General features: G+C 44.4%; 1 protein-coding gene and 1 pseudogene across 1 annotated transcript in view; one reads left to right on the plus strand and one right to left on the minus strand.

Moving 5' to 3' along the window:
* LOC126101387 (transmembrane protease serine 9-like) overlaps positions 1 to 22,071 on the minus strand; it is a 63,281-nt gene extending 41,210 nt beyond the window's left edge. The window contains exons 1-2 of the mRNA XM_049912052.1: positions 21,793 to 22,071; positions 8,312 to 8,538 (exon numbers count right to left, since the gene is read on the minus strand). Of these exons, the coding sequence (XP_049768009.1) occupies positions 8,312 to 8,538; positions 21,793 to 22,071 (506 nt within the window). The remainder of the gene's footprint in view (positions 1 to 8,311; positions 8,539 to 21,792) is intronic.
* LOC126102251 (5S ribosomal RNA) lies at positions 6,603 to 6,720 on the plus strand (annotated as a pseudogene).
* Positions 22,072 to 26,498: the final 4,427 nt, after the last annotated feature.

Below are 26,498 nucleotides of genomic sequence, written 5' to 3' on the forward strand. Positions count from 1 at the left end.
TACCATTACGCAACAGTTAGTTACATTGCTGACGCCTTTCGAGGGCACCTGAACATATCAGTCGGTACACGGCCGTTAGTTTGTAAGGAGTTCGCGTCTGTGGGCTACTGACACTGCAGTCTGAAGCGTTAAGGGTCGCCTCGATTTTCTCGTACTTCTTCTCAAGGCACCTTCTCGTCTAACATGGAGACCAAACTTCAATCGAATTTTTGTATCTTTACACAGCTATGGCACGTATGTTCACACGTCAAATATCGATAACACAAAGCAGGATGATTCAACTTTGAAAAATTCTCGAGGAAATCGACTTCGAAGTTTTCCAAGCGCCCTTAATAAGGCTGCCATCTTCGACAGGCAATGGGTCACTGTGGGAGAGTAGTTGCCTGCCATGTGGATATCGTGAGTTCGATTCCTTGCCATTGTGAACTTCTGAACAAAGAAGCATTTTGTACCTGCATGTTCGTGAAGATGAAAAAATTAAGTCTGTAAATTTTTTGATCCAAGCAATATTTATTAACAAGCTATATAAATAAAAATCAATTGCAGCATATGTGAAAGATAATCACGTGAGAATGGCTTGACCGATTTGGTTGACTTTTTCTGTGTTCGTTGTTGTCAGAACAAGATTTGTATGAAAGAAAATTTTTGGAAAATTCAAGGGAAAAGTGTGAAAATGTGATATTAAAAACAATTGTTAAAGACCATCACTCGAGAACGGCTAGACCGAACTTTAATTTTTGTGGATGGTAATGGCATTTTTGGTACAAAAACGGAAATAAAATAATTTGCTTTAAGTTTCACAGTTCTGCTGTCAAATGTTTTCAGAGCATAGCAAAGAAATCAGTTTGACAGTTATATCTATAATACATATGTAATATACACTCCTGGAAATGGAAAAAAGAACACATTGACACCGGTGTGTCAGACCCACCATACTTGCTCCGGACACTGCGAGAGGGCTGTACAAGCAATGATCACACGCACGGCACAGCGGACACACCAGGAACCGCGGTGTTGGCCGTCGAATGGCGCTAGCTGCGCAGCATTTGTGCACCGCCGCCGTCAGTGTCAGCCAGTTTGCCGTGGCATACGGAGCTCCATCGCTGTCTTTAACACTAGTAGCATGCCGCGACAGCGTGGACGTGAACCGTATGTGCAGTTGACGGACTTTGAGCGAGGGCGTATAGTGGGCATGCGGGAGGCAGGGTGGACGTACCGCCGAATTGCTCAACACGTGGGGCGTGAGGTCTCCACAGTACATCGATGTTGTCGCCAGTGGTCGGCGGAAGGTGCACGTGCCCGTCGACCTGGGACCGGACCGCAGCGACGCACGGATGCACGCCAAGACCGTAGGATCCTATGCAGTGCCGTAGGGGACCGCACCGCCACTTCCCAGCAAATTAGGGACACTGTTGCTCCTGGGGTATCGGCGAGGACCATTCGCAACCGTCTCCATGAAGCTGGGCTACGATCCCGCACACCGTTAGGCCGTCTTCCGCTCACGCCCCAACATCGTGCAGCCCGCCTCCAGTGGTGTCGCGACAGGCGTGAATGGAGGGACGAATGGAGACGTGTCGTCTTCAGCGATGAGAGTCGCTTCTGCCTTGGTGCCAATGATGGTCGTATGCGTGTTTGGCGCCGTGCAGGTAAGCGCCACAATCAGGACTGCATACGACCGAGGCACACAGGGCCAACACCCGGCATCATGGTGTGGGGAGCGATCTCCTACACTGGCCGTACACCACTGGTGATCGTCGAGGGGACACTGAATAGTGCACGGTACATCCAAACCGTCATCGAACCCATCGTTCTACCATTCCTAGACCGGCAAGGGAACGTGCTGTTCCAACAGGAGAATGCACGTCCGCATGTATCCCGTGCCACCCAACGTGCTCTAGAAGGTGTAAGTCAACTACCCTGGCCAGCAAGATCTCCGGATGTGTCCCCCATTGGGCATGTTTGGGACTGGATGAAGCGTCGTCTCACGCGGTCTGCACGTCCAGCACGAACGCTGGTCCAACTGAGACGCCAGGTGGAAATGGCATGGCAAGCCGTTCCACAGGACTACATCCAGCATCTCTATGATCGTCTCCATGGGAGAATAGCAGCCTGCATTGCTGCGAAAGGTGGATATACACTGTACTAGTGCCGACATTGTGCATGCTCTGTTGCCTGTGTCTATGTGCCTGTGGTTCTGTCAGTGTGATCATGTGATGTATCTGACCCCAGGAATGTGTCAATAAAGTTTCCCCTTCCTGGGACAATGAATTCACGGTGTTCTTATTTCAATTTCCAGGAGTGTATAAAGGAGTACGTTGCTTATAATATATACATATATATGTAATATATGAAGTGGAAGCGTACTTATCACAAATTTCGAAAAGTTATTGACCGATTTACTTAAATACGCGCTACTCTTCTAAACATTTAAACGGAAACGAGCATAAAGAAGGGGGAAGGAAGACATTGACAGAGAGAAGGACGGGGAAAGTTATGCACAAAGACATGGGAGGCGGAGATACACGGAGCTACTGAACATTGAGACATAGAGAGGAAGGAGGAGGAGATGGACAAAAGAGGGGGGAAAAATTATGCACAGAGATATGGGGGGGGGGGGGAGAATAAATGTATGGAAAGATTGAGAGGATGAGAAGATGGTCACAGCGGGGGGGGGGGGGGGGGAGGGTATCCGGACACCTTGCTGAAAATGACTTACAAGTTCGTGGCACCCTCCATCGGTAATGCTGGAATTCTGTATTGTGTTGCCCCACCCTTAGCCTTAATAACAACTTCCACTCTCGCAGGCATACGTTGAATCAGGTGCTGGGAGGTGTCTGGGGCAATGGGAGCCCATTCTTCATGGAGTGCTGCACCGAGGAGAGGTACCGCTGTCGGTTGGTAAGTCCTGGCACGAAGTCGGAGTTCCAAAACATCCCAAAGATGTTCTTTAGGATTCAGGTCAGGAATCTGTTCAGGCCACTCCATTACAGAGATGATATTGTCGTGTAACCACTCCGCCACAGGTCGTGCATTATGAACAGGTGCTCGATCGTGTTGAAAGATGCACTCGCCCAAATTGCTCTTCAACAGTGGGAAGCAAGAAGGTGCTTAAAACATCAATCTGGGCCTGTGAGGTGATAGTGCCGCGCAAAACAACAAGGGGTACAAGCTCCCTCCATGAAAAGCACGACCACACCATGACACCACCGCCTCCGAATTTTACTGTTGGGACTACAGGCGCTGGCAGATGACGTTCACCGGGCATTCGCAATACCCAGACCCTGCCTTCGGATCGCCACATTGTGTACCGTGATTCGTCACTCCACACAACGTTTTTCCTCTGTTCAGTCGTCCAGTGTTTACGCTCCTTACACCGAGCGAGGCGTCGTTTGGCAGTTACCGGCGTGATATGTGGCTTATGAGCAGCCGCTCGACCATGAAATCCATGGTTCCTCACCTCCCGTCGAACTGTCATAGTACTTGCAGTGCATCCTGATGCAATTTGGAAATCCTCTGTGATGGTCTGGATAGATGTCTGCCTATTACACATTACGACCCTCTTCAACTGTCGGCGGTCTCCGTCAGTCAACAGACAAGGCCGGCTTATGAGCTTTTGTGCTGTAGGTGTCCCTTCATGTTTCCAGTTCACTATCGCATCCGAAACAGTGGACCTACGGACGTTTAGGAGTGTGGAAATCTCGTTTGAAGACGTATGACGCAAGTTACACGCAATTACCTGACCTCGTTCGAAGTCCATGAGTTCCGCGGAGCGCCCCATTCTGCTCTTTTTCGAAATCTAATGACTACTGTGGTCGCTGATATGGAGTACCTGGCAGCAGGTGTCAGCACAATACACCTAATATGAAAAACGTATGCTTTTTGGGGTGTCCAGATTCTTTTGATCACATAGTGTATATTTCACACCTGCGAAACATTGCCGGGTTCGCTATCTTTTATAAAAGATCAGTAATGATGAATTTATGTTTGCAGCAAAGGCTGGATTATTGAGGGTGATATCTAATTAGAAATAAGAACACGTGCGTTTTTCATAAAAATGACAATTATGTGTGTGTTAATTAACGTATACTTGATGAACCTTTTACTGAAATGATGTAGGTATTCGAACGAAAAATAAAAGGCAAGTAAAGTGTCCAACACGAAACTGGAATCAGCGATTAACAGTCTCCAGCGCTACCTGTTTTTTCCATCTTTACGCATTTTATGCTTCAAGGAGATGCGCGTACAGGATGCACCACTATTCAACAGTTATATTACGATAGCGCATGGCCAAAAATTCTGGCTTACATATATACGTCAAAACAGTATAAGAGCGTCAGATTCAGTTATCTTAAACCAGAAGATAAACGTTTCAGAATTTTTTTCGCATCTCTGGTGATCTGACCCCATTTTCAAAAAGTCAACAAATTTTACCGAACTTTATCACAGCAATACGTGTGATTTTTGGAATCTAGCTGAATGATAGATTTAAGGTACCAAAAACACGTTTTCTAGACGCCTGTAGCGTAGCACATACTTGGTGAACCATATGAAAAAAATAAAAAAATTAAACAAAATCAAACAAACCGTCTGAAATCTGTTTTACTGGTAGATTTAGATAAATTAATGCATAAAAACCGTTTTTCAGAAGAAAATATGAGCACCTACCATTTTCCAACCATTAAGAAAATATTAAAATATTTTATCAATCGGTAACAAAGCATCTCTTCGGAAAACGTTTGGATATGATGAAAGAAGTTGCGCAGGTGGAAAAAAATTGGTGTCAGGCAAATAGTGCTCTACCTTACTAATCAGACAACATTTCGAAACTCAAAAACCATCACAAAACTGCATTGAGTAGTATGCAAGTCTATGTTGCAAGCCAATGCATAAGTTCCAACCCTCAAATTCTGATATCATTAATAAAGAGCTCACTATAAACCATGGCACTGAAGGATTTTTTAAAGAAATTCCACAAACATAAAGTGTGGTAAAGTTCGAAAAATACAGTTTAATCAAAGAAAAGAAAATGTAAATGTGTTTAACCACTCAACATTATCTTTACCTTCAAAATCTCCTTCAGTGTCTTCTTCTGGAAAACAAAGAAAATTAGACAAAATCACTCATCTAAATATAAAAATCTTACACTGAATTTCATGTCAGCTATAGGGTTTGTGGATGTTGATTCTTCGTCAAAAATAGCGTCATTCCTTTTTGGTAACTGTCTGCCGGAGAAGCACGAAAAATCGTAGCGTCCCACGGTCTCATGCCATCAGAAATCTTTGGTGTTTAGATCTATTAGATTTTTTGAACGATCATCGCTCCATATTTGCGAAATATATTTTGTTTTCAACAAATACTGTTCCAATTCTGATTTACAAGCAGCAACATTAAACAAACCCAGATTTAGAATTGTCGAAGGATGTTCACTTTTCTTTATATATGTTTGAGTAAAAATATTAAATGCTATTGAATTAACATCGTTAATTTTTTTCGTTTTATAATCTACACGTGAATTCTTCTAAGACGTTCAATACATTCCCAGTGTCAGAAGTATTGCTCATTATCTGCCTACATCTGTGAAAGCATTTTGGCAGCGTGCAGACTGTTTCAGTGCTGTAAGTGGTCTTTTTCCCCCTCGCGATCGAATGCGGGACTGTAGTAGCAGCTTTTCATAGCATGAAAAGTAGCTAAAGATTTTGCTAGAGCAATCCGATTGTTTCATACAGACGCGAAACGTCGAAGTAACGGCGGATATTACCAACGCCAGCATCCATCCGTATCTTTACGCAACTTTTCACAAATCCCATATTTCCAAGCATTGTAATTAAAATGTGAATGTTGCATATTGAATTGATTTTCGACCTAATTTGATAAACATGGTAAACAATTTTCCTGTCTGCCTCCTCGTGTTCTCAGCAAGGTAGATCTCCATTAACTGTTTGGTTAACTGTATAATATTTAAGCCAATATTCATAGCCCATGTGATGATTAATATGGATAATTTTGTCCACGGCCATATCGATCGGACCATAGACTGGAAAACCATGGCGTGGTAAGATGGGTACCGTCGCCAGTTGGTACGAGCTGGTGATAGGATTCGAGTGTATCGCAGGCCTCGCGAAACCATGGACCCAAGTTGTCAACAAGGCACTGTGCAAGCTGGTGGCGACTCCGTAATAGTGTAGGCTGTGTTTACATGGAATGGGCTAGGTCGTCTGGTCCAACTGAACCGTTTATTGACTGGAAATGTTTATGTTCGGCTACTTGGGCTTCGTATTTCCAAACAACGTTGGAATTTTTACGGATGACACTGTGCCATGTCACCGGGATACAAGTGTTAGCGATTGGTTTGAAGAACATTTTGGACAATTCGAGCGAACGATTTGGCCACCTTGACCAGCCGACATACCTGCAAGCGGACATAACAGACAGATCAGTTCGTGGACAAACTCCTGCACCGGCAACACTTTCGCAGTTATGGACGGCTATAGAGGAAATATGGCTCGATATTTCTACAGGAGACTTCCAACGACATGTTCAGCCCATGCCATGTGGAGTTGCTGATTTACATCACGATATTAAGAGGATCACATGACTTTCTCGGCAACGGCCTTGCCGCAGTGGACACACCGGTTCCCGTCAGATTACCGAAGTTAAGCGCCGTCGGCCGTGGCTGGCACTTGGAAGGGTGACCATCCGGGCGGCCATGCGCTGTTGCTATTTTTCGGGTTGCACTCAGCCTCGTGATGCCAACTGAGGAGCTACTCGACCGAATCGTAGCGGCTCCGGTCAAAGAAAACCATCATAACGACCGGGAGAGCGGTGTGCTGACCACACGCCCCTCCTAGACGCATCCTCAGCCGTGAGGATGACACGACGGTCGGATGGTCTACATCTACATCTACATCCATACTCCGCAAGCCACCTGACGGTGTGTGGCGGAGGGTACCTTCAGTACCTCTATCGGTTCTCCCTTCTATTCCAGTCTCGTATTGTTCGTGGAAAGAAGGATTGTCGGTATGCCTCTGTGTGGGCTCTAATCTCTCTTAATTTATCCTCGTGGTCTCTTCGCGAGATATACGTAGGAGGGAGCAATATACTGCTTGACTCTTCGGTGAAGGTATGTTCTCGAAACTTTGACAAAAGCCCGTACCGAGCTACTGAGCGTCTCTCCTGCAGAGTCTTCCACTGGAGTTTATCTATCATCTCCGTAACGCTTTCGCGATTACTAAATGATCCTGTAACGAAGCGCGCTGCTCTCCGTTGGATCTTCTCTATGTCTTGTATCAACCCTATCTGGTACGGATCCCACACTGCTGAGCAGTATTCAAGCACTGTGCGAACAAGCGTACTGTAACCTACTTCCTTTGTTTTCGGATTGCATTTCCTTAGGATTCTTCCAATGAATCTCAGTCTGGCATCTGCTTTACCGACAATCAACATTATATGATCATTCCATTTTAAATCAGTCCTAATGCGTACTCCCAGATAATTTATGGTATTAACTACTTCCAGTTGCTGACCTGCTATTTTGTAGCTAAATGATAAAGGATCTATCTTTCTGTGTATTCGCAGCACAGTACACTTGTCTACATTGAGATTCAGTTGCCATTCCCTGCACCATGCGACAATTCGCTGCAGATCCTCCTGCATTTCAGTACAATTTTCCATTGTTACAACCTCTCGATACACCACAGCATCATCTGCAAAAAGCCTCAGTGAACTTCCGATGTCATCCACCAGGTCATTTATGTATATTGTGAATAGCAACGGTCCTATGATACTCCCCTGCGGCACACCTGAAATTACTCTTACTTCGGAAGACTTCTCTCCATTGAGAATAACATGCTGCGTCCTGTTATCTAGGAACTGCTCAATCCAATCACACAATTGGTCTGATAGTCCATATGCTCTTACTTTGTTCATTAAACGACTGTGGGGAACTGTATCGAACGCCTTGCGATGGCCCGATGGGCCACTTGTTTCCTGAAGACGGAGTGCTTTACATGACCTTTTTCACCGTAGTGTACAAGCAAAATCTCACTTTACTAGTGGTTAAAAATTAGTCATGCATTATGTCTACCAGGAAGTGTATATAAATTACAGTCAAGGAACTGAATGCAGGAGGTATTGACTGTCTTTTGCAATCATTTCTGTTGCTTTTGGAGTTCCATATCCCGTCCGTTTATGATATTGGTGACAACTGGTACCACATGAAACAAGTCAGTAATGCATTTCAAATAACCAACAGATTTACACGAAGCAATGAAATAGGTATCGGATGCTATTTAACGCAGGAGTGTGGACTGACCGGCGCGCGTCAACCTTCTCGGTGTTGCCCCAGCCAGCCACGGTGCAGTTTTCAGTGTGCAGGACCTTCAAGGGCATGACGTCGTGCGGCAGCGGCACAGTGTGGACGTGGGGGCCCTCCCTCAGCGCAGACTGCAGCCGGATCATCGCCAGGTCGTAGTCATACGTGGCGCCGACGCGGACCAGGGGGTGCACCACGAACAGGTTCGGCCAACCGCGTTGCGCTTGCTGAACATAAAGTAATGCATAATTGCGTCTTTTACTTCAGCCTCTTCAATCATATCGTATTAAGGGATAATCCATGACGTTTGTCGCCTCAATGTACGTGTAATTTTTAACAGACGTTATTATATTTTTAACAGACGTTATTACATTCGGTATCATACCTGGCTATAAAGTACCGATGGGAAGTCTTTCGATGTTTGTTGTCGTAGGAAAAAAGAACGATGAAATTCGTGCTTTGTGTGCCTACTTGGAAAAGTTGTCTTATGTGGATAAATGGCGGCATTTTGTATAACTGTTGTAGGCATTATGCAACTTCGTGTAGAAAAATTAATGTGAACGTCGAACATGCTTTGTCAAAAGACTAATGAACTTGCTTCAGTCAAACAGATTACTGTTATACAAATAAATCAAAAGAGACAAGTGACATGTATATTACAATCCAGACAAGAGTGGTCAGTGTGTAGCCTGAAGCAGACGGTTGATGACTATAGATATAATAATAATGGTGCATCAGCACGAAAGAGAGAAGGTAGTGCTTGTTATGTCCGAAGCAGTAGCTAAGCTACAAGTGTCCCAGGGATCGTGCCCAACTATGAGCACCTCCGGTGACAAGGTAGCTCTTCACTAGGTACAAGTTTGTCGGATTTGAGACTTCCCAGCTGGAGACATGTCATTACCGTCAGTTATGTGTCACTATAATCTCAACGTATTCTTCAACAACCACTAAACAGCGCGACACTGGAACGCGAGGCGATGGAACGTATGATTCATGCCCGGCTGGTATGACGGCTCGAGTCTCGTAATTTACTGCCGAATGCAAAATGTGGCCGTGTTTTTCGATTTGGAGAAGGCTTACGATACCTGCTGGAGGACTGGTATCCTTCCCACTCTTTACACGTGGTGCTTCCGTGGCCGCCTGGGCCACTCCCTTCAGGTACTTTTAAAAGACCGAGTTTTCAAGGTGCGTGTGGATTCTGCCTTGTCGGACACGTTTATTCAGGAAAACGGTGTGCCTCAGGGCTCTGCCTGAGCGTTGTCCTCCTTGCTCTCGCCATTAACCCTGTAATGCCCTGTCCCCCGCCGGCATCTCCAGCTCCCTTTTTGTTGAGCCATTTACTGCAGTTCTCCACGGGCGTGTCTCACTGAGCGGCGTCTTCAGCGATGTCTTGATCGTCTTTACTCCTGGAGCACCGACAATGGCTTCCACTTTTCCACGGACAAAACCCCCTGCATGAATTTCTGGCTACGCAATTGATTCCTCCCACCATCTTTACATCTTGGGCCTGTTGCCCCTCCGTTCGTTGAAACTACGAAATTCCTGGAGCTCATGCTCGATAGGAAACTATATTGGTCCTCCCACGTGTCTTACCTGGCAGCCCGCAGTACGCGGTCCCTCAGTGTCCTACGTGTCCTCAATAGTACTTCCTGGAGTGCCGATCGAACCACATTCCTCCGTTTGTACCGGCCCCTACTCCGTTCGAAACTCGACTATGGGTGCTTTGTTTATGCGTCTAAACGTCCATCCATCTTAAGTGTCTCAACACTATCCACCATCGTGGCATCCGTCTGGCCACAGGCGCCTTTTACACGAGCCTGGTTGAGACTCTGTATGCTGAAGCTGCTGAACTATCACTGCCCTACTGCCGCGACTTTCTTCTCAGCAGGTATACATGCTGTTTGTCTGTCATGCGTGGCCACCCATCCTATGCCTCCTTCTTTGATGATTCCTTTGATCGTCAGTATGGGGCGCGTCGCTCTTCTCTGTTACCTCCTGAAGTCCGCTTTCGGCACTTGTTACAGCGGCTTAACTTCACACTATATGCATCTTTCACGGTGGGTGCGAATCCTTCACCACCTTGGCTTCGTGAAGCGGCCAATGTTAACCTTGGCCTTCATTCGTTTCCTACGGACACTGCTCCAGCCTCGGTCTGTCGCCTTTAGTTTCACGACCTTCACATGGAACTTCGTGGTAGTACCTCCGTATACAGTGTTGGCTCTCGGAAAGACCGTGGGGTCGGGTGTGCCTTCTTCATTGCCACCCGTGTCTTTCGATATCGGCTTCCGGCACACTCAGTATTTACAGCCGAGCTCTTCGTCCTGTATCAGACCACAGAGTACATCCGGCGACACAGCCTTTTCGATTGTGTCCTCTGTTCAGACTCACTCAACGCCCTTCAAAGTCTATGTGCGCTGTACACCGCACATCCCTTAGTGCAGCGGGTCCAGGAAAACTGTCACTTGCTCTCTCTTGGTGGAGCCAGTGTGATGTTTCTGTGGGATCCTGGTCATGTCGGTCTGCCAGGACACGAGGCTGCTGACGCTGCTGCGAAGGCTGCAGTCCTCGTACCTGAGCCCGCGAGTTCCTACAGGGTGTTTCAAAAATGACCGGTATATTTGAAACGGCAATAAAAACTAAACGAGCAGCGATAGAAATACACCGTTTGTTGCAATATGCTTGGGACAACAGTACATTTTCAGGCAGACAAAATTTCGAAATTACAGTAGTTACAATTTTCAACAACAGATGGCGCTGCGGTCTGGGAAACTCTCTAGTACGATATTTTCCACATATCCACCATGCGTAGCAATAATATGGCGTAGTCTCTGAATGAAATTACCCGAAACCTTTGACAACGTGTCTGGCGGAATGGCTTCACATGCAGATGAGATGTACTGCTTCAGCTGTTCAATTGTTTCTGGATTCTGGCGGTACACCTGGTCTTTCAAATGTCCCCACAGAAAGAAGTCACAGGGGTTCATGTCTGGCGAATAGGGAGGCCAATCCACGCCGCCTCCTGTATGTTTCGGATAGCCCAAAGCAATCACACGATCATATTCATTCAGGAAATTAAAGACGTCGGCCGTGCGATGTGGCCGGGCACCATCTTCCATAAACCACGAGGTGTTCGCAGTGTCGTCTAAGGCAGTTTGTACCGCCACAAATTCACGAAGAATGTCCAGATAGCGTGATGCAGTAATCGTTTCGGATCTGAAAAATGGGGCAATGATTCCTTTGGAAGAAATGGCGGCCCAGGCCAGTACTTTTTGAGGATGCAGGGACGATGGGACTGCAACATGGGGCTTTTCAGTTCCCCATATGCGCCAGTTCTGTTTATTGACGAAGCCGTCCAGGTAAAAATAAGCTTCGTCAGTAAACCAAATGCTGCCCACATGCATATCGCCGTCATCAATCCTGTGCACTATATCGATAGCGAATGTCTCTCGTGCAGCAATGGTAGCGGCGCTGAGGGGTTACCGCGTTTGCGTTTTGTATGGATAGAGGTGTAAACTCTGGCGCATGAGACGATACGTGGACGTTGGCGTCATTTGGACCGCAGCTGCAACACGGCGAACGGAAACCCGAGGCCGCTGTTGGATCACCTGCTGCACTAGCTGCGCGTTGCCCTCTGTGGTTGCCGTACGCGGTCGCCCTACCTTTCCAGCACGTTCATCCGTCACGTTCCCAGTCCGTTGAAATTTTTCAAACAGATCCTTTATTGTATCGCTTTTTGGTCCTATGGTTACATTAAACCTCCGTTGAAAACTTCGTCTTGTTGCAACAACACTGTGTTCTAGGCGGTGGAATTCCAACACCAGAAAAATCCTCTGTTCTAAGGAATAAACCATGTTGTCTACAGCACACTTGCACGTTGTGAACAGCACACGCTTACAGCAGAAAGACGACGTACAGAATGGCGCACCCACAGACTGCGTTGTCTTCTATATCTTTCACATCACTTGCAGCGCCATCTGTTGTTGAAAATTGTAACTACTGTAATTTCGAAAGTTTGTCCGCCTGAAAATGTACTGTTGTCCCAAGCATATTGCAACAAACGGTGTATTTCTATCGCTGCTCGTTTAGTTTTTATTGCCGTTTCAAATATACCGGTCATTTTTGAAACACCCTGTATATTCCCCCCTATGATCTCTGTGTTGCCGTCTGTCAGGATGTGGTGTCCCTTTGGCATCGCCAGTGGTCCTCGCTTCATGGGAATAAGCTCCGGCTTATTAAGCCTCTCCCAGTGGCTTGGTTATCTCCTCTCGGCCCTCCCGCCGGGAGGATGTCATTTGTAAGTGCGCAGCGTTTTGGGCGCTGCCTTTTTAGCCATCGTCATTTGATAAGTGGCGCTATGCAACCACTTTGCACGCATTGCGCCCAAGTTTTAACTGTCCGTCACTTCCTGACGGACTGTCCATTTTTAACCATTTACGTTCTCGCTTGGGTTTACCGTCCGAGTTTTAGCAAATGACGCGCGGGTTGTCGACCGCGTTCTACTTTTTACCCGAAAAGCAATATGGCGAAGGCCATTTAATTTTTATTTTTGTACCTCCATTTCTGTATGGTGTCTTTCTTTAGCCCTTTTTCGAAGTGCCTGTTTTTAGCTGTCTTCTATTATGTTCACTGAGACTGACGTATAGTAGTTTTTTAACTCCTTGCTGTCTTCGTGTTCTATAGTTTTGACTTGGGCGTGTATGACCCCAGTTGTATTGTACGCCCTAAAGCAAAAACAAAACAAACAAACAAACTGGAACGTTGCACGTCAATGCAAATGGAATTCTTGGAGTAATTTCCTTCGACTTAATTTCATTGTCACATTAAGCTCTGGTTATTCTTTTGGGACCAGTGCAAACCGCGACAGAGCTATGGGTTATGTCATTGAAAACGGGGCCGTTGGCTGACCCTCATGCATCCGTCAGTCATCTATTATGGGAAGCTCTGTGTACAAGTTTTTTTTTTAGTTTTAGTTTTAGTTATGTCACGTTCCGTAGATCATTTTCCCGATTATTTTATCGATGTGATGTGGAACAAGTCAGATTACAAGATATATATACACATATGAATAGTGCTAATATTAATATTACTGAAATTTTTAGTTCTACACATGCAACTACATTTAGAGATACTTTTTCTTTTACCATTCCTGAAACAGAAGCTCGTCCATGGAGTAGAAGGAGTTGTTCAAAAGAAATGATTTTAAGCTAGATTTAAAACTTGATCTGCCACCTGCCAGACACTTTATGTTGTTGGGCAAATGATCAAAGATTTTTGTTGCTGAATAACATACTCCTTTTTCAGCAACTGACAGCTTCAATAACGGGTAGGAAAGGTCATTTTTCCCTCTAATGTTGTGCGTATGAACATCACTGTTCTTCGCGAAATGAGATGAATTATTTGTAACGATTTCCAGAAGGGAATATATGTACCCTGACAACTCCTTGAAAATGTGCCTTCATGACGTCCTAGGGTGAACACCACTAATTATTCTCACTGCTCTCTTTTGTGCACTCAAAACTTTATGTCTAAGTGGTGAGTTACCCCAGAAAACTAATCCATAAGACATTATTGAGTGGAAATATGCAAAGTACGTTAGAAGGCTGATCTGTTTGTTACCAAGACTAGCGATTATACGAAGAGCGAAAGAAACTGAACTTAGTTGTTTGAGAAGCTAGTAACATTCTTCTTCCAGTTCAAGTTGTCATCAATGTGAGCACCCAAAAATTTGGAGAAAACTACCCTGTTAACTGAGCCCTGTTCATGTTGTTGTTGTTGTTGTCTTCAGTCCTGAGACGGGTTTGATGCAGCTCTCCATGCTACTCTATCCTGTGCAAGCTTCTTCATCTCCCAGTACTTACTGCAACCTACATCCTTCTGAATATGCTTAGTGTATTCATCTCTTGGTCTCCTCTACGATTTTTACCCTCCACGCTGCCCTCCAATGCTAAATTTGTGATCCCTTGATGCCTCAGAACATTTCCTACCAACCGATCCCATCTTCTTGTCAAGTTGTGCCACAAACTTCTCTTCTCCCCAATCCTATTCATTGCCTCCATATTAGTTATGTGATCTATCCATCTAATCTTCAGCATTCTTCTGTAGCACCACATTTCGAAAGCTTCTACTCTCTTCTTGTCAAAACTATTTATCGTCCATGTTTCACTTCCATACATGGCTACACTCCATACACTTAAATCTATACTCGATGTTAACAAATTTCTCTTCTTGAGAAATGCTTTCCTTGCCATTGCCAGTCTACATTTTATATACTCTCTACTTCGACCATCATCAGTTATTTTGCTCCCCAAATAGCAAAACTCCTTTACTACTTTAACAGTCTCATTTCCTAATCTAATTTCCTCAGCATCACACGACTTAATTCGACTACATTCCATTATCCTCGTTTTGCTTTTGTTGATGTTCATTTTATATCCTCCTTTCAAGACACTGTCCATTCCGTTCAACTGCTCTTCCAAGTCCTTTGCTGTCTCTGACAGAATTACAATGTCATCGGCAAACCTCAAAGTTTTTATTTCTTCTCCAAGGACTTTAATACCTACTCCGAATTTTTCTTTTGTTTCCTTTACTGCTTGCTCAATATACAGATTGAATAGCATCGGCGACAGGCTACAACCCTGCTTCACTCCCTTCCCAACCGCTGCTTCCCTTTCATGCCCCTCGACTCTTATAACTGCCATCTGGTTTCTGTACAAATTGTAAATAGCCTTTGCTCCCTGTATTTTACCCCTGCCACCTTCAGAATTTGAAAGAGAGAATTTCAGTCAACATTGTCAAAAGCTTTCTCTAAGTCTACAAATGCTAGAAACGTAGGTTTGCCTTTCTTTAATCTATTTTCTAAGATAAGTCTTAGGTTCAGTATTGCCTCACGTGTTCCAACATTTCTACGTAATCCAAACTGATCTTCGCCGAGGTTGGCTTCTACCAGTTTTTCCATTCGTCTGTAAAGAATTCGCGTTAGTATTTTGCAGCTGTGACTTATTAAACTGATAGTTCGGTAATTTTCACATCTGTCAATACCTGCTTTCTTTGGGATTGGGATGATTATATTCTTCTTGAAGTCTGAGGGTATTTCGCCTGTCTCATACATCTTGCTCATCAGATGGTAGAGTTTTGTCAGGACTGGCTCTCCCAAGGCCGTCAGTAGTTCCAATGGAATGTTGTCTACTCCCGGGGCCTTGTTTCGACTCAGGTTTTTCAGTGCTCTGTCAAACTCTTCATGCAGTATCGTATCTCCCATTTCATCTTCACCTACATCCTCTTCCAATTCCATAATATTGTCCTCAAGTACATCGCCCTTGTATAGACCCTCTATGTACACTTTCCACCTTTTTGCTTTCCCTTCTTTGCTTAGAACTGGGTTTCCATCTGAGCTCTTGATATTCATACAAGTGGCTCTCTCTTCTCCAAAGGTCTCTTTAATTTTCCTGTAGACCCTGTTCATATGCTACATCAATTATCGGTATTACTCTATTCGGTGTACAGAACTGGATATAGTGAGTTTTTTCAAAATTAAGGGAGAGTCCATTTCTGAGAACCACTTAATAATCACAGACCACTGCACAGCGCGACGGTGGGAAGCTGCGTGACAGTGGGAATCTTTCATAACCTCGTCCATGAGCTCTCCTAACCTCCCCCTGCCCCTTCCCTCACCGCCACCCCTTCGTGATTCGTAAGGGGCGGTGCGAAGGGATCGTATAACTTTGTGAAACAGTCTGCAGTCGCTTCCTGTGACGCAGTGGGGTAGATAGAGTTGAGAATCACATGATCGCTCTTCACTTTCCAGAATTATCAAAGAGGGAACAGCAGGACCACAGTCCAGCGTTCTAGCTTCCCTCGCGCTTTAATCCTCTACTCCCGCCCTCTGCGCCATGTTACATTCCCAGAACACAATTTATCCCTCGATACCGCTGTATCACAGTTAGACGTGGTACACACATGTCGTATTTTCTGTCATATTTATCCTGTCTTTGTGATGCCTGATGCTCTGATTGTGGTCGTTTTTGATGCGACCTCTGTACACCGACAAGTCCGTTTGCAGGGCACATTCGGCCTCGAATCTCATTGACTGGAGTGATGGGTCCTGCTTTGAAGTGAGCCCCGATGACCAGCAAAGACGTGTCTGGAGACGCTCCCGACAGCGATGGGTTACGAAACTGAAAGTCGCCCGCCATAAGGTCCGTCAACTAGAACTGATACTTTGGGGTGCCATTTCTTTTCGTATGAGGACACTCTGGTTGTCATCCGTTGCACCTTTACAGCACAGGGGAACATCGACGATATTCTCTGCCCCGTACGGTTGTCCTACATTGCAGTCCTTCCACGACTTACATTTCAGCAAGATAACGGCGGCCCGCACACAGCGAGAGTTTCTACTGCTTGTCTTCGCTCTTGTCAAACCCTGTGTTGGCCAGTAAGGTCGCCGGATCTCTCTCCAACTGAGTGCGTTTTAAGCACTACGGGCAGGGCCCTACAGGCAGCTCGGTATTTTGACGGTCTGAAGCTCCAATTGGACAGAATTTGGCACGATATCCATCAATGGGATATCTAACAGCTCTGTAATCAATGGCAAGCCGAATAATTGCTTGCATAAGGGCCAGATGAGAACCGAAGCGTTATTGACTTGTGCAGTTTGTGAAACTTTTTCTCTTGATAAAGTCATTAGACGGCTCATTCAAGTCTTCGATGTTGCGTGTGGCATTCAAACGACGTCACGTTTCCAGGGAGTCTTGTGAGAGGAACGTTAATCCTGGACTAGGCGCAGCGGTTACTGCATTATTGTTGGAGTAGAGGTGTTACCACAGCAACAGAGCCACGCCCAGGCTCATAATAACTTGTCTGTCAGTACATACACATCAGATCTACCGATTTCTGTCACATCTGGATAATTCCTTCGTGGTGCATAATTTTCTTTCACCTTAGAATATCAATATAATCGCTACTAGTTTCTCTAACAACAACTGAAGCTGCGGTTTTGATTCAATCCTAACCACACTCTCGTTAACATCGTATTTGAAATAAAGCGCATAGTTTACAAACACCATAATTTACATCAGTTATCAAGACAACCACGTATTACATTTAATAGCAGGCTGCTTAGATCCTTCACATTGTAAACTCACGACGTCACGGCAGATGGGTGGAATCTACAAGTTGGCTGCAGAGCACATACGAGGGGTGTTAAATAAGTAAGGTAATGTATTTTTTTCTCGGCCAGTTTCGGTTGAAAAAATTCAGAATTTGTTTTGGTTCATTGAGGAATATTTGGCTTCAGCCGCTATAGTTTCATGAAGGTCCGACAGGTGGCTGTGCAATACGTAGCCTTCAAAATGGCGTCTACAGCGGAGGTGCGTTCCTAGCAGAGATCTGTCATTGAGTTTCTTATGGCGGAAAAAAAGAGTATCGTAGATGTTGAAGTCTGTCTACGGAGTCCTGGCAGTGAACAAAAGCGCGGTGAGTCGTTGGGCGAGGCGTCTGAAAACATCATAACAAGGTCGTACAAACGTGTCTGTGTGCCTTCCGCCCACAGGAGTGACTCCTGATGTTGGAACGTGCGGACACTTTCATTTGAGGTGATCGACGGATCAGAATCAAACACGTCGCTGTACATCTGGACGTCTCACTTAGTAGTGCTGACACACTCGTCCTCCAGTCGGGGTACTCAAAGTTTTGCGCACGCTAGGTTCCTCGCCATCTAATAGAAGACCATAAAGTGCAACAAAGGACAATTTGTGAGGATTTCCTTGCACGTTACGAGGCTGATCATGACAATTTATTGTCGAAACTCGTCACAGGTGATGGAATATGGGTTCATCACTTCGAACTGGAAAGAAAACAGCAGTCCATTGAGCTGCGCCACTCTACCTCTCCTCGGAAGAAAAATTTCAAAGCCGCAATCTGAGCCGGTAAAGTCAAGGTGACGGTCTTCTAGCACATGCGTTATTCTATTTGTGTCTTTCCTCATCATACAACGATCAATTCTGAAGTGAATCGTGCTACCCTCAAGACACTGAAGAAGCGACTTCAATGTGTTCGTCTCCTCAAAAATGGGAACGAACTTCTCCTTCTCCATGACAGTGCAAACCCTCACACAGGTCTGCGCTCCTGAGAGGAGTTAACAGAACTTCGCTGGACAGTTCTTCCTGAACAATCCTTCCGACCAGATCTCGCACCTTCCATCTGTTTGGGTCAATAAAAGATACACTCTGAGGGAAGCAGTAGGTTGACAATGGGGAAGTTATTGATGCAATAAGGCGTTGGCGCCGACATCGATGCGGGCATACAGGCCCTCCCAAGTAGATGGCGTGAAGCAGTCGCTTTGAGCGGAGATTATGTTGAAAAATAGGATTTTGCAGCCAAACGAGTGGGGAATAATATGGTGTACTGGGATCCAGAATAGAGGTAATTTCCGAGAATGATTTCCTATCGAAGTCGCAGGGTCCAAATGATGGCCGGCCGCTGTGGCAGAGCGGTTCTAGGTGCCTCAGTCCGGAACCGCGAGACTGCTACGGCCGTAGGTCCGAATCCTGCCTCGGGCATGGATGTGTGTGATGTCCTTAGGTTAGTTAGGTTTAAGTAGTTCTACGTTCTAGGGGACTGATGACCCCAGATGTTAAGTCAAGTAGTGTTCAGAGCCATTTGAACCATCCAAACGATGCATATCGAACGTGCGATTGTAAATCGATCATGCGACTGGTGGCGGACGTTATGATCAATTATTTTTGATCGTCATTTTTAGCTGTTTTTCGTCGTTCCCTTAGTTGCTCTAAGTTACATACCTCCACGAATTATTTGTGAGTCGCTAGGGAAACCCAGACGTTGTATGTCGGTAGTGAGTGGGATGTCTGGTGTTCTTGACGTATCTTCGCCGGATTCTCTCACATGGAAAAATCTAATTCCACGCTTATCCAGAGTAGAAAATTGTATCACTTTTTATTGTAAATATGGAATACCACTGGACGAGGAAAGAAGGAACCGCATAGACTGTGGTGGTGCGAAGTGTGTAAAGCTTGTATTTCAGGTTTTGCAGAGAAGTGTGTTGTGTGGTAGTGACGAACGACAGTGTACCTATTGGTGGATCGAGTAAAGTTGTTGAAGTGGACAAGTCTCACATAGCAAGCAGGAAGAAGCAGAGAGGACGACCTTCAAAGAGTGAAATCGATCATATTTGGGAAGTCGGTGGAATAGAACCAGAGTCCCGGAATCGTTTCGTTAACACAGTATTGTCCAGATATAAGGTCACTTTAGTTGATCGGATAAAGCAAAAAAATGGTTCAAATGGCTCTGAGCACTATGCGACTTAACTTCTGAGGTCATCAGTCGCCTAGAACTTAGAACTAATTAAACCTAACTAACCTAAGGACATCACACACATCCATGCCCGAGGCAGGATTCGAACCTGCGACCGTAGCGGTCGCTCGGCTCCAGACTGTAGCGCCTAGAACCGCACGGCCACTCCGGCCGGTTCTGATAAAGCACTTCATACTCCTGGTAGTAAAGTCACTACGGGTTTCAGTCCTACAAGACACTCAAAGCAGAAGGATTCGACCACGAGTTCTATATCTACATATACACTCATACTCCGCAAGACACCTGGCGGTGTGTGATGGAGGGTACTTTGAGTACCTCTATCGGTTCTCCCTTCTATTCCAGTCTCGTAGTGTTCGTGGAAAGAAAGAATGTCGGTATGCCTCTGTGTTGGCTCTAATCTCTCTGATTTTATCCTCATGGTCTCTTCGCGAGATATACGTAGGAGGGAGCAATATACTGCTTGACTCCTGGGTGAAGGTATGTTCTCGAAACTTCAACAAAAGCCCGTACCGAGCTACTGAGTGTCTCTCTTGCAGAGTCTTCCACTGGAGTTTATCTATCATCTCCGTAACACTTTCGCGATTACTGAAGGATCCTGTAACGTTAATCAACCACTCTGTGTAGTTCATGTCTTCGGATGACCCCAGTGTAGACACTCAGAACATTGAGCTGCTATGGAAATCTGTGAAGTCTTCCATTAAAAGAGGAGGGCGACCAGGACAAGGAGACGAACTGTACTTTTTTCAGTACCTCTATTTCCACAAGTTGCGTTTGCAGGGAGAAGTTAATCCAAGTGACACGCTACCCATATTCTTGCGTGATACTGACAGAGTTTACCCAGGCTACCGCAAAAAGGGAATTGTTCCCGTAGCGTGCAGATCACATGGACTTTCACATGACTACAACACCGACGACGAGTAAGGTAAGTCGTTTCCTTTGTAATTACAAGTATTTTTGTAACGCTCTTCTTTCGAAAGGGTCTAGTGAAGCAGGGGATACAACCCGTTGGCTTCGACGAATGACGTCATACATTAGTCATAGATAGTAATGTCTTCACTCCGAGGAGTAGATAAAAAAAGATAAGCGCTATTATTGTACATTAAAATAACCGAATGTGGTTCTAAAAGCGATCGCTCCTTATTGCTTAAAATATTATTGAGCAAGATACAAATGTTGCGTATAGCTATACATCTCAAGTAAAGAAAGGGATATTAGCGTCCAAGACGACAAAAAAAATTTACCCCATAGTGAAGTACGGGATACAAATTGTACATGTGTCGTCTTATTGCCTCTTCGTGTAGTTCAATTGAGGTACAGGTTGCAAATGTAACGTACGTCTATTTCCACCTTTTCGTTAGCAGTGTAAATATGTAGAGGTCAACAGAATTATGGTATACGAATATTACGTTCGTAGCTCCTGCTGTTATCAGTAGTACTTGTATGTACGTAAGAATAGACTGTTAGTAATAGCGGAGACGAAATAAACAACACATCTACAATCTGTATCCCGTGTTTCATTTAGCGTTTACTGAAGCAGAGGATACTTCGTTCAGGTGAACAGCAAGACAGTAATGCTAGTGAAAACGAAGAAATCGACGTACCCTAAACTTGTATCCCGTACTGCAGTTAAGCAATACAGTTCGAATGAGTTTCGAGATACAACTGACATGTGACGTGATGTATTCTTTGCTACTAATACATTTCATTCATTTTTTCCATTGTATTTTGCGGAGAAATAATAAGATACAAACACGCGATATCATTAACGTGAAAATACTACTGGCCCTTATATATGTGAACTATAGTTTTTGTCTCTTGCATTCTTTCTTTTCTGAACATTCTTCTCAGCTCTTTCATCTTTGTAACAAATGCTCTCTGGCCAATTCTGACGTCATTAGTCAAAGCCGACGGATTGTATCCCCTGCGTCACTAGACCCGTCGTAGCTGTAGAGACCGACGTAAACATAGGCATAACGCCCGCCACCAGAGTCGCATGATCGATTTACAATCGCACGTTCGATATGCATCGTTTGGACCCCGCGACTTCGATAGGCAATCATTCTTGGAAATTACCAGAATGGAAGCAACTTGCTTTCAGGAAAAAAAAAATGTGTTTCATTACTCGTACGAGGATGTGGAGTAGGGGTACACACCTCCATGTTGTCATCGTAAGTGAGGTTGGTGACGCCGGCGAGGACGGAGTATTCGCTCGGGTGGCTGGGCACTACCGAGAAGACGCAGTGCGCCGCGGTGAGCAGCCACCTGTACGTGACGATGTTGGCCACGCAGCTGTGCCCCGTCTGGCGCCTCTGCAGCGACGCCAGGAAAGGGAATTCCCTGATGTCGGCCGGCTCGCCGCCCACGATGCGGCTGCCCTGCGTCCGCGCGGCCAGCCACACTAAGACAACCACCACCACCACTCGCGCACCCATCCTCCGACCAATGCCTGGGCGAGGCGCTGTTACCCCGGTAACACCTCTTCTCCAATAATAATGTAGTAACCGCTGCGCCTAGTCCAGGAGTAACGATCCTCTCACAAGACTCCCTGCAAACGTGACGTCGTTTTAACGCCACACGCAACACTGGAGACTGAATGAGCCGTCTACTGACTTTCGTGGTCATCACAACACGCGAGGTGAATATGACGTCGAAAACACAATAACATTTTTCTGGATAAATACTAGTGTCCGATGCTACCCGTCGGCTTTGACCAATGACGTCATACGTGAGGCAAAGATGCTGCAACGGACGATCTATGAATGGAACGGATCATACTCGTAAACAAACGAATGTAGCATGCCATAAAATATTACGTTTAACGCGACTATTATTTAGGCGCAAATTTCATTTAAACGAGTTGAAGATGAATGAAATAAATAAGAACACGAGAGAAATTACCAGTGCATATATTATATTATATTTTCCACATGTACCTGAGTCGAAACAAGGCCCCGGGAGTAGACAACATTCCATTAGAACTACTGACAGCCTTGGGAGAGCCACTCCTGACAAAACTCTACCATCTGGTGATCAAGATGTATGAGACAGGCGAAATACTCTCAGACGTCAAGAAGAATATAATTATTCCAATCCCAAAGAAAGTAGGTGTTGACAGATGTGAAATTACCGAACTATCAGTTTAATAAGTCATGGGTGCAAAATACTAACGCGAATTCTTTACAGACGGATGCAGAAAATTGTAGAAGCCGACTTTGGGGAAGATCAGTTTGGATTCCGTAGAAATATCGGAACACGTGAGACAATACTGACCCTACGAATTATCTTAGAAGCTAGATTAAAGAAAGGCAAACCTACGTTTCTAGCATTTGTAGACTTAGAGAAAGCTTTTGACAATGTTAACTGGAATACTCTTTTTCAAATTCTGAAGGTGGCAGGGGTAAAATACAGGGAGCGAAAAGCTATTTACAATTTGTACAGAAACCAGATGGCAGTTATAAGAGTCGAGGGACATCAAAGGGAAGCAGTGGTTGGAAAGGGAGTGAGACAGGGTTGTAGCCTCTCCCCGATGTTATTCAATCTCTATATTGAGCAAGCAGTGAAGGAAACAAAAGAAAAATTCAGAGTAGGTATTAAAATCCATGGAGAATAAATAAAAACTCTGAGTTTCGCCGATGACATTGTAATTCTGTCAGAGACGGCAAAGGACTTGGAAGAACAGTTGAACGGAATGGATAGTGTCTTGAAAGGAGGATAAAAGATGAACATCAACAAAAGGAAAACGAGGATAATGGAATGTAGTCGAATTAAGTCGTGTGATGCTGAGGGAATTAGATTAGAAAATGAGACACTTAAAGTAGTAAAGGAGTTTTGCTATTTGGGAAGCAAATTAACTGATGATGGTCGAAGTAGAGAGTATATAAAATGTAGACTGGCAATGGCAAGGAAAGCATTTCTCAAGAAGAGAAATTTGTTAACATCGAGTATAGATTTAAGTGTATGGAGTGTAGCCATGTATGGAAGTGAAACATGGACGATAAATAGTTTTGACAAGAAGAGAGTAGAAGCTTTCGAAATGTGGTGCTACAGAAGAATGCTGAAGATTAGATGGGTAGATCACATAACTAATATGGAGGCAATGAATAGGATTGGGGAGAAGAGAAGTTTGTGGCACAACTTGACAAGAAGAAGGGATCGGTTGGTAGGACATGTTCTGAGGCATCAAGGGATCAGCAATTTAGTATTGGAGGGCAGTGTGGAGGATAAAAATCGTAGAGGGAGACCAAGAGATGAATACACTAAGCAGATTCAGAAGGACGTAGGTTGCAGTAGGTACTGGGAGATGAAGAAGCTTGCCTAGGATAGAGTAGCATGAAGAGCTGCATGAAACCAGTCTCAGTACTGAAGACCACAATAACAACGCTGCAAAAACGATCTAAATAATGAACCGCAGAATAGCTGGAACTGGTAATTAGAAGCAACCTATGTAGGAGGTCATTTCTAGTTACAGATTCCAATATTACTGTTTGTTGCGCAAAAATCTTATAACAGAAACGTGCTTAAAAATGATCTTGTTGGTGAACTACAGAATAGGACTAGACTTTCAAAAAACGATAATCTCTACACACATTACTGCACACCCAAAAAAATAAAACGCAAAAAAGATCAAACCTTGCAACCGATAACAATACTACACGAAAGTCACACCAGCTACAGTTGCTACAAGTAACACTCAGTAAAATCGATACACCAGGAGTGACAGTAAAAATAAGAGAACTGTAGCAGAAACATCGAAAAGGAAAACATAAAAATGGCTACATAAAAAGAAACTTACCGCATATGAACTTCCAAATGACTCAACGATCGAGGCTGACAAGAACAAAATAAGGACATAATAAGAAATAATAATGTTAGAAGGTCAAACTTTAACGGAAGAAGCAAAATACACAATAACTAATGAAAAAATAATAAGAAACATAAACTGCCAGGCAAGAATGAGGTACCACCCAAATCAGTTCTTCCCTACCACCCGCCCTCAATCAGACGCAAAATTTTAAAATAATAAAAAAAATGAAACCACGAGTCAATCACATAAACCCTCCGGCAAAGGCACAGCAATACCCCTCGGCCCACAAATGTAACCAGAAAATATTAAAACAACAAAACAACCTCCCTCCAGAGAAACCAGAAAAGTAGCACTCGCACAATACAGTAACACAGGAAAACGCAACGTAAAAGAAGAAAAATAGTATCAAACCCACCAGCACCTAACTAACAAAACGAGGCTTGTACATTTTGATGACTACTTTCATAAATGCGAGAAATAAACAATAACCTTTAGGAATACTCTTCCTCCAACGGTATTCATCTAAATGGCCTTGCAACACTGAAATCCTTATCTTTCCCCACCCAACAATAGATTTTACGGCCCCCCAATACCCTTCGATAATATTAGTACGTGCTCCCATCTTAAAATCTTTAAACTGAATATTGTGATTCACGACCTAATGATGATAACCTCTTTTACGAAGCAAACCCATCCGACATGACTACATAACCTTCTCCCATATATTATTCTATTAAAGATGTCAAGACTTTCTTTGTCCGATTTGGTACAACCCTAAATACAACATCAGCACAATCTACTCCAGAAACCACTACTCCAAAAACCCAACGACCAACAACCTTCGTACTTTCTCTTTCCAAAATGTGACTCATCTACTTCAACTATAACCCGTGGCTCCCCCAATGACCCCCCATACTTCATAAATTCCCCAGAGACTTCTCTACGAAACGAGAACCAGTCGACTACAGTGCCACACGAAACCCCTGCTTCGTGCACGACAGATTTGCAAGAATATTCATAGCAAAAATAGTAGGTTAGCATGACAATTCCTTCTAAATTCAGCCTCGATCTTTCGAACCACTTCCCCCTACGCATGGATCTCCATATGTTATTTTTCTGCACCTTCACATGTATTCGTCGGAAGTTCGTGATAACGCAACCTTCATCAAAACCATATAATTTCCACAGACACTGCACTTGCAAAATTCAGAAATGACGCCCAATGATAGCAAAAATTTTATAGTTGATTTACGCTCACTGATATTCTGAAGCAGAATTTTCGCAGTAAAAACAACTGACTCATCCATAACGAACCGCGTGATAAATCAAGATCTTATAAATCACAACTGCTTTCATTAGCAAAAGATGCCTAAAATAAATTGCGAGATGAAAACAAAACAACCTACATCGAATTTGTAATGTACGTGCGTAACGAGGAAATCCAGAGAAATCATTTAACGTTCATCGACAGTAATATGCGGCACAAACAAAATAACATCACATATTACGTCATTGGTCAAAGCCGGCGGGTGGTATCGGACACCAAAATTGACCCCTTTTTCTTTACTGGAGTATACGTTAACTTCGAAGTTGCGTTGGTTTTATGTGTGTGAAGTTCTTCACTCATATGGACTCGACTATGGATAAGGGAGAGATTAAGGTGTTCGCGAGAATTAATATTGAAACTTACTCAAAAAGTTGTACATTCTTATGTAGTTGAAGGTGTAGGTGCGAGAAAGGATCGGAAAGAAAAGGAACTGATGATATCAGTTGCATCTGGACTTTATGCAGAAATGTATACCGACGTTTCCCTTTTTTTACGTCAGTCCCCTTTTTAACTAGGACTTCAAGCGATCAGACCGTGGGATGACGGAGGCTGGGTGGGTAGCGGTCGCTATTTCTCCTCCCTCCCAACCCTGGCGATGTGATCCAAGGGATGAAATGCCTTTCTTGTTTGCATTTAGCTTTATTTACTTATTTATCTGTTTCTTATTTTCTTATTTACTTATGTTTTAGCGATTTACAGGTGAAAAACGTAACATAAAGAAACAAAAG

The sequence above is a fragment of the Schistocerca cancellata genome, chromosome 9 (assembly GCF_023864275.1).
Source record: "Schistocerca cancellata isolate TAMUIC-IGC-003103 chromosome 9, iqSchCanc2.1, whole genome shotgun sequence".
Classification (NCBI taxonomy): domain Eukaryota; kingdom Metazoa; phylum Arthropoda; class Insecta; order Orthoptera; family Acrididae; genus Schistocerca; species Schistocerca cancellata.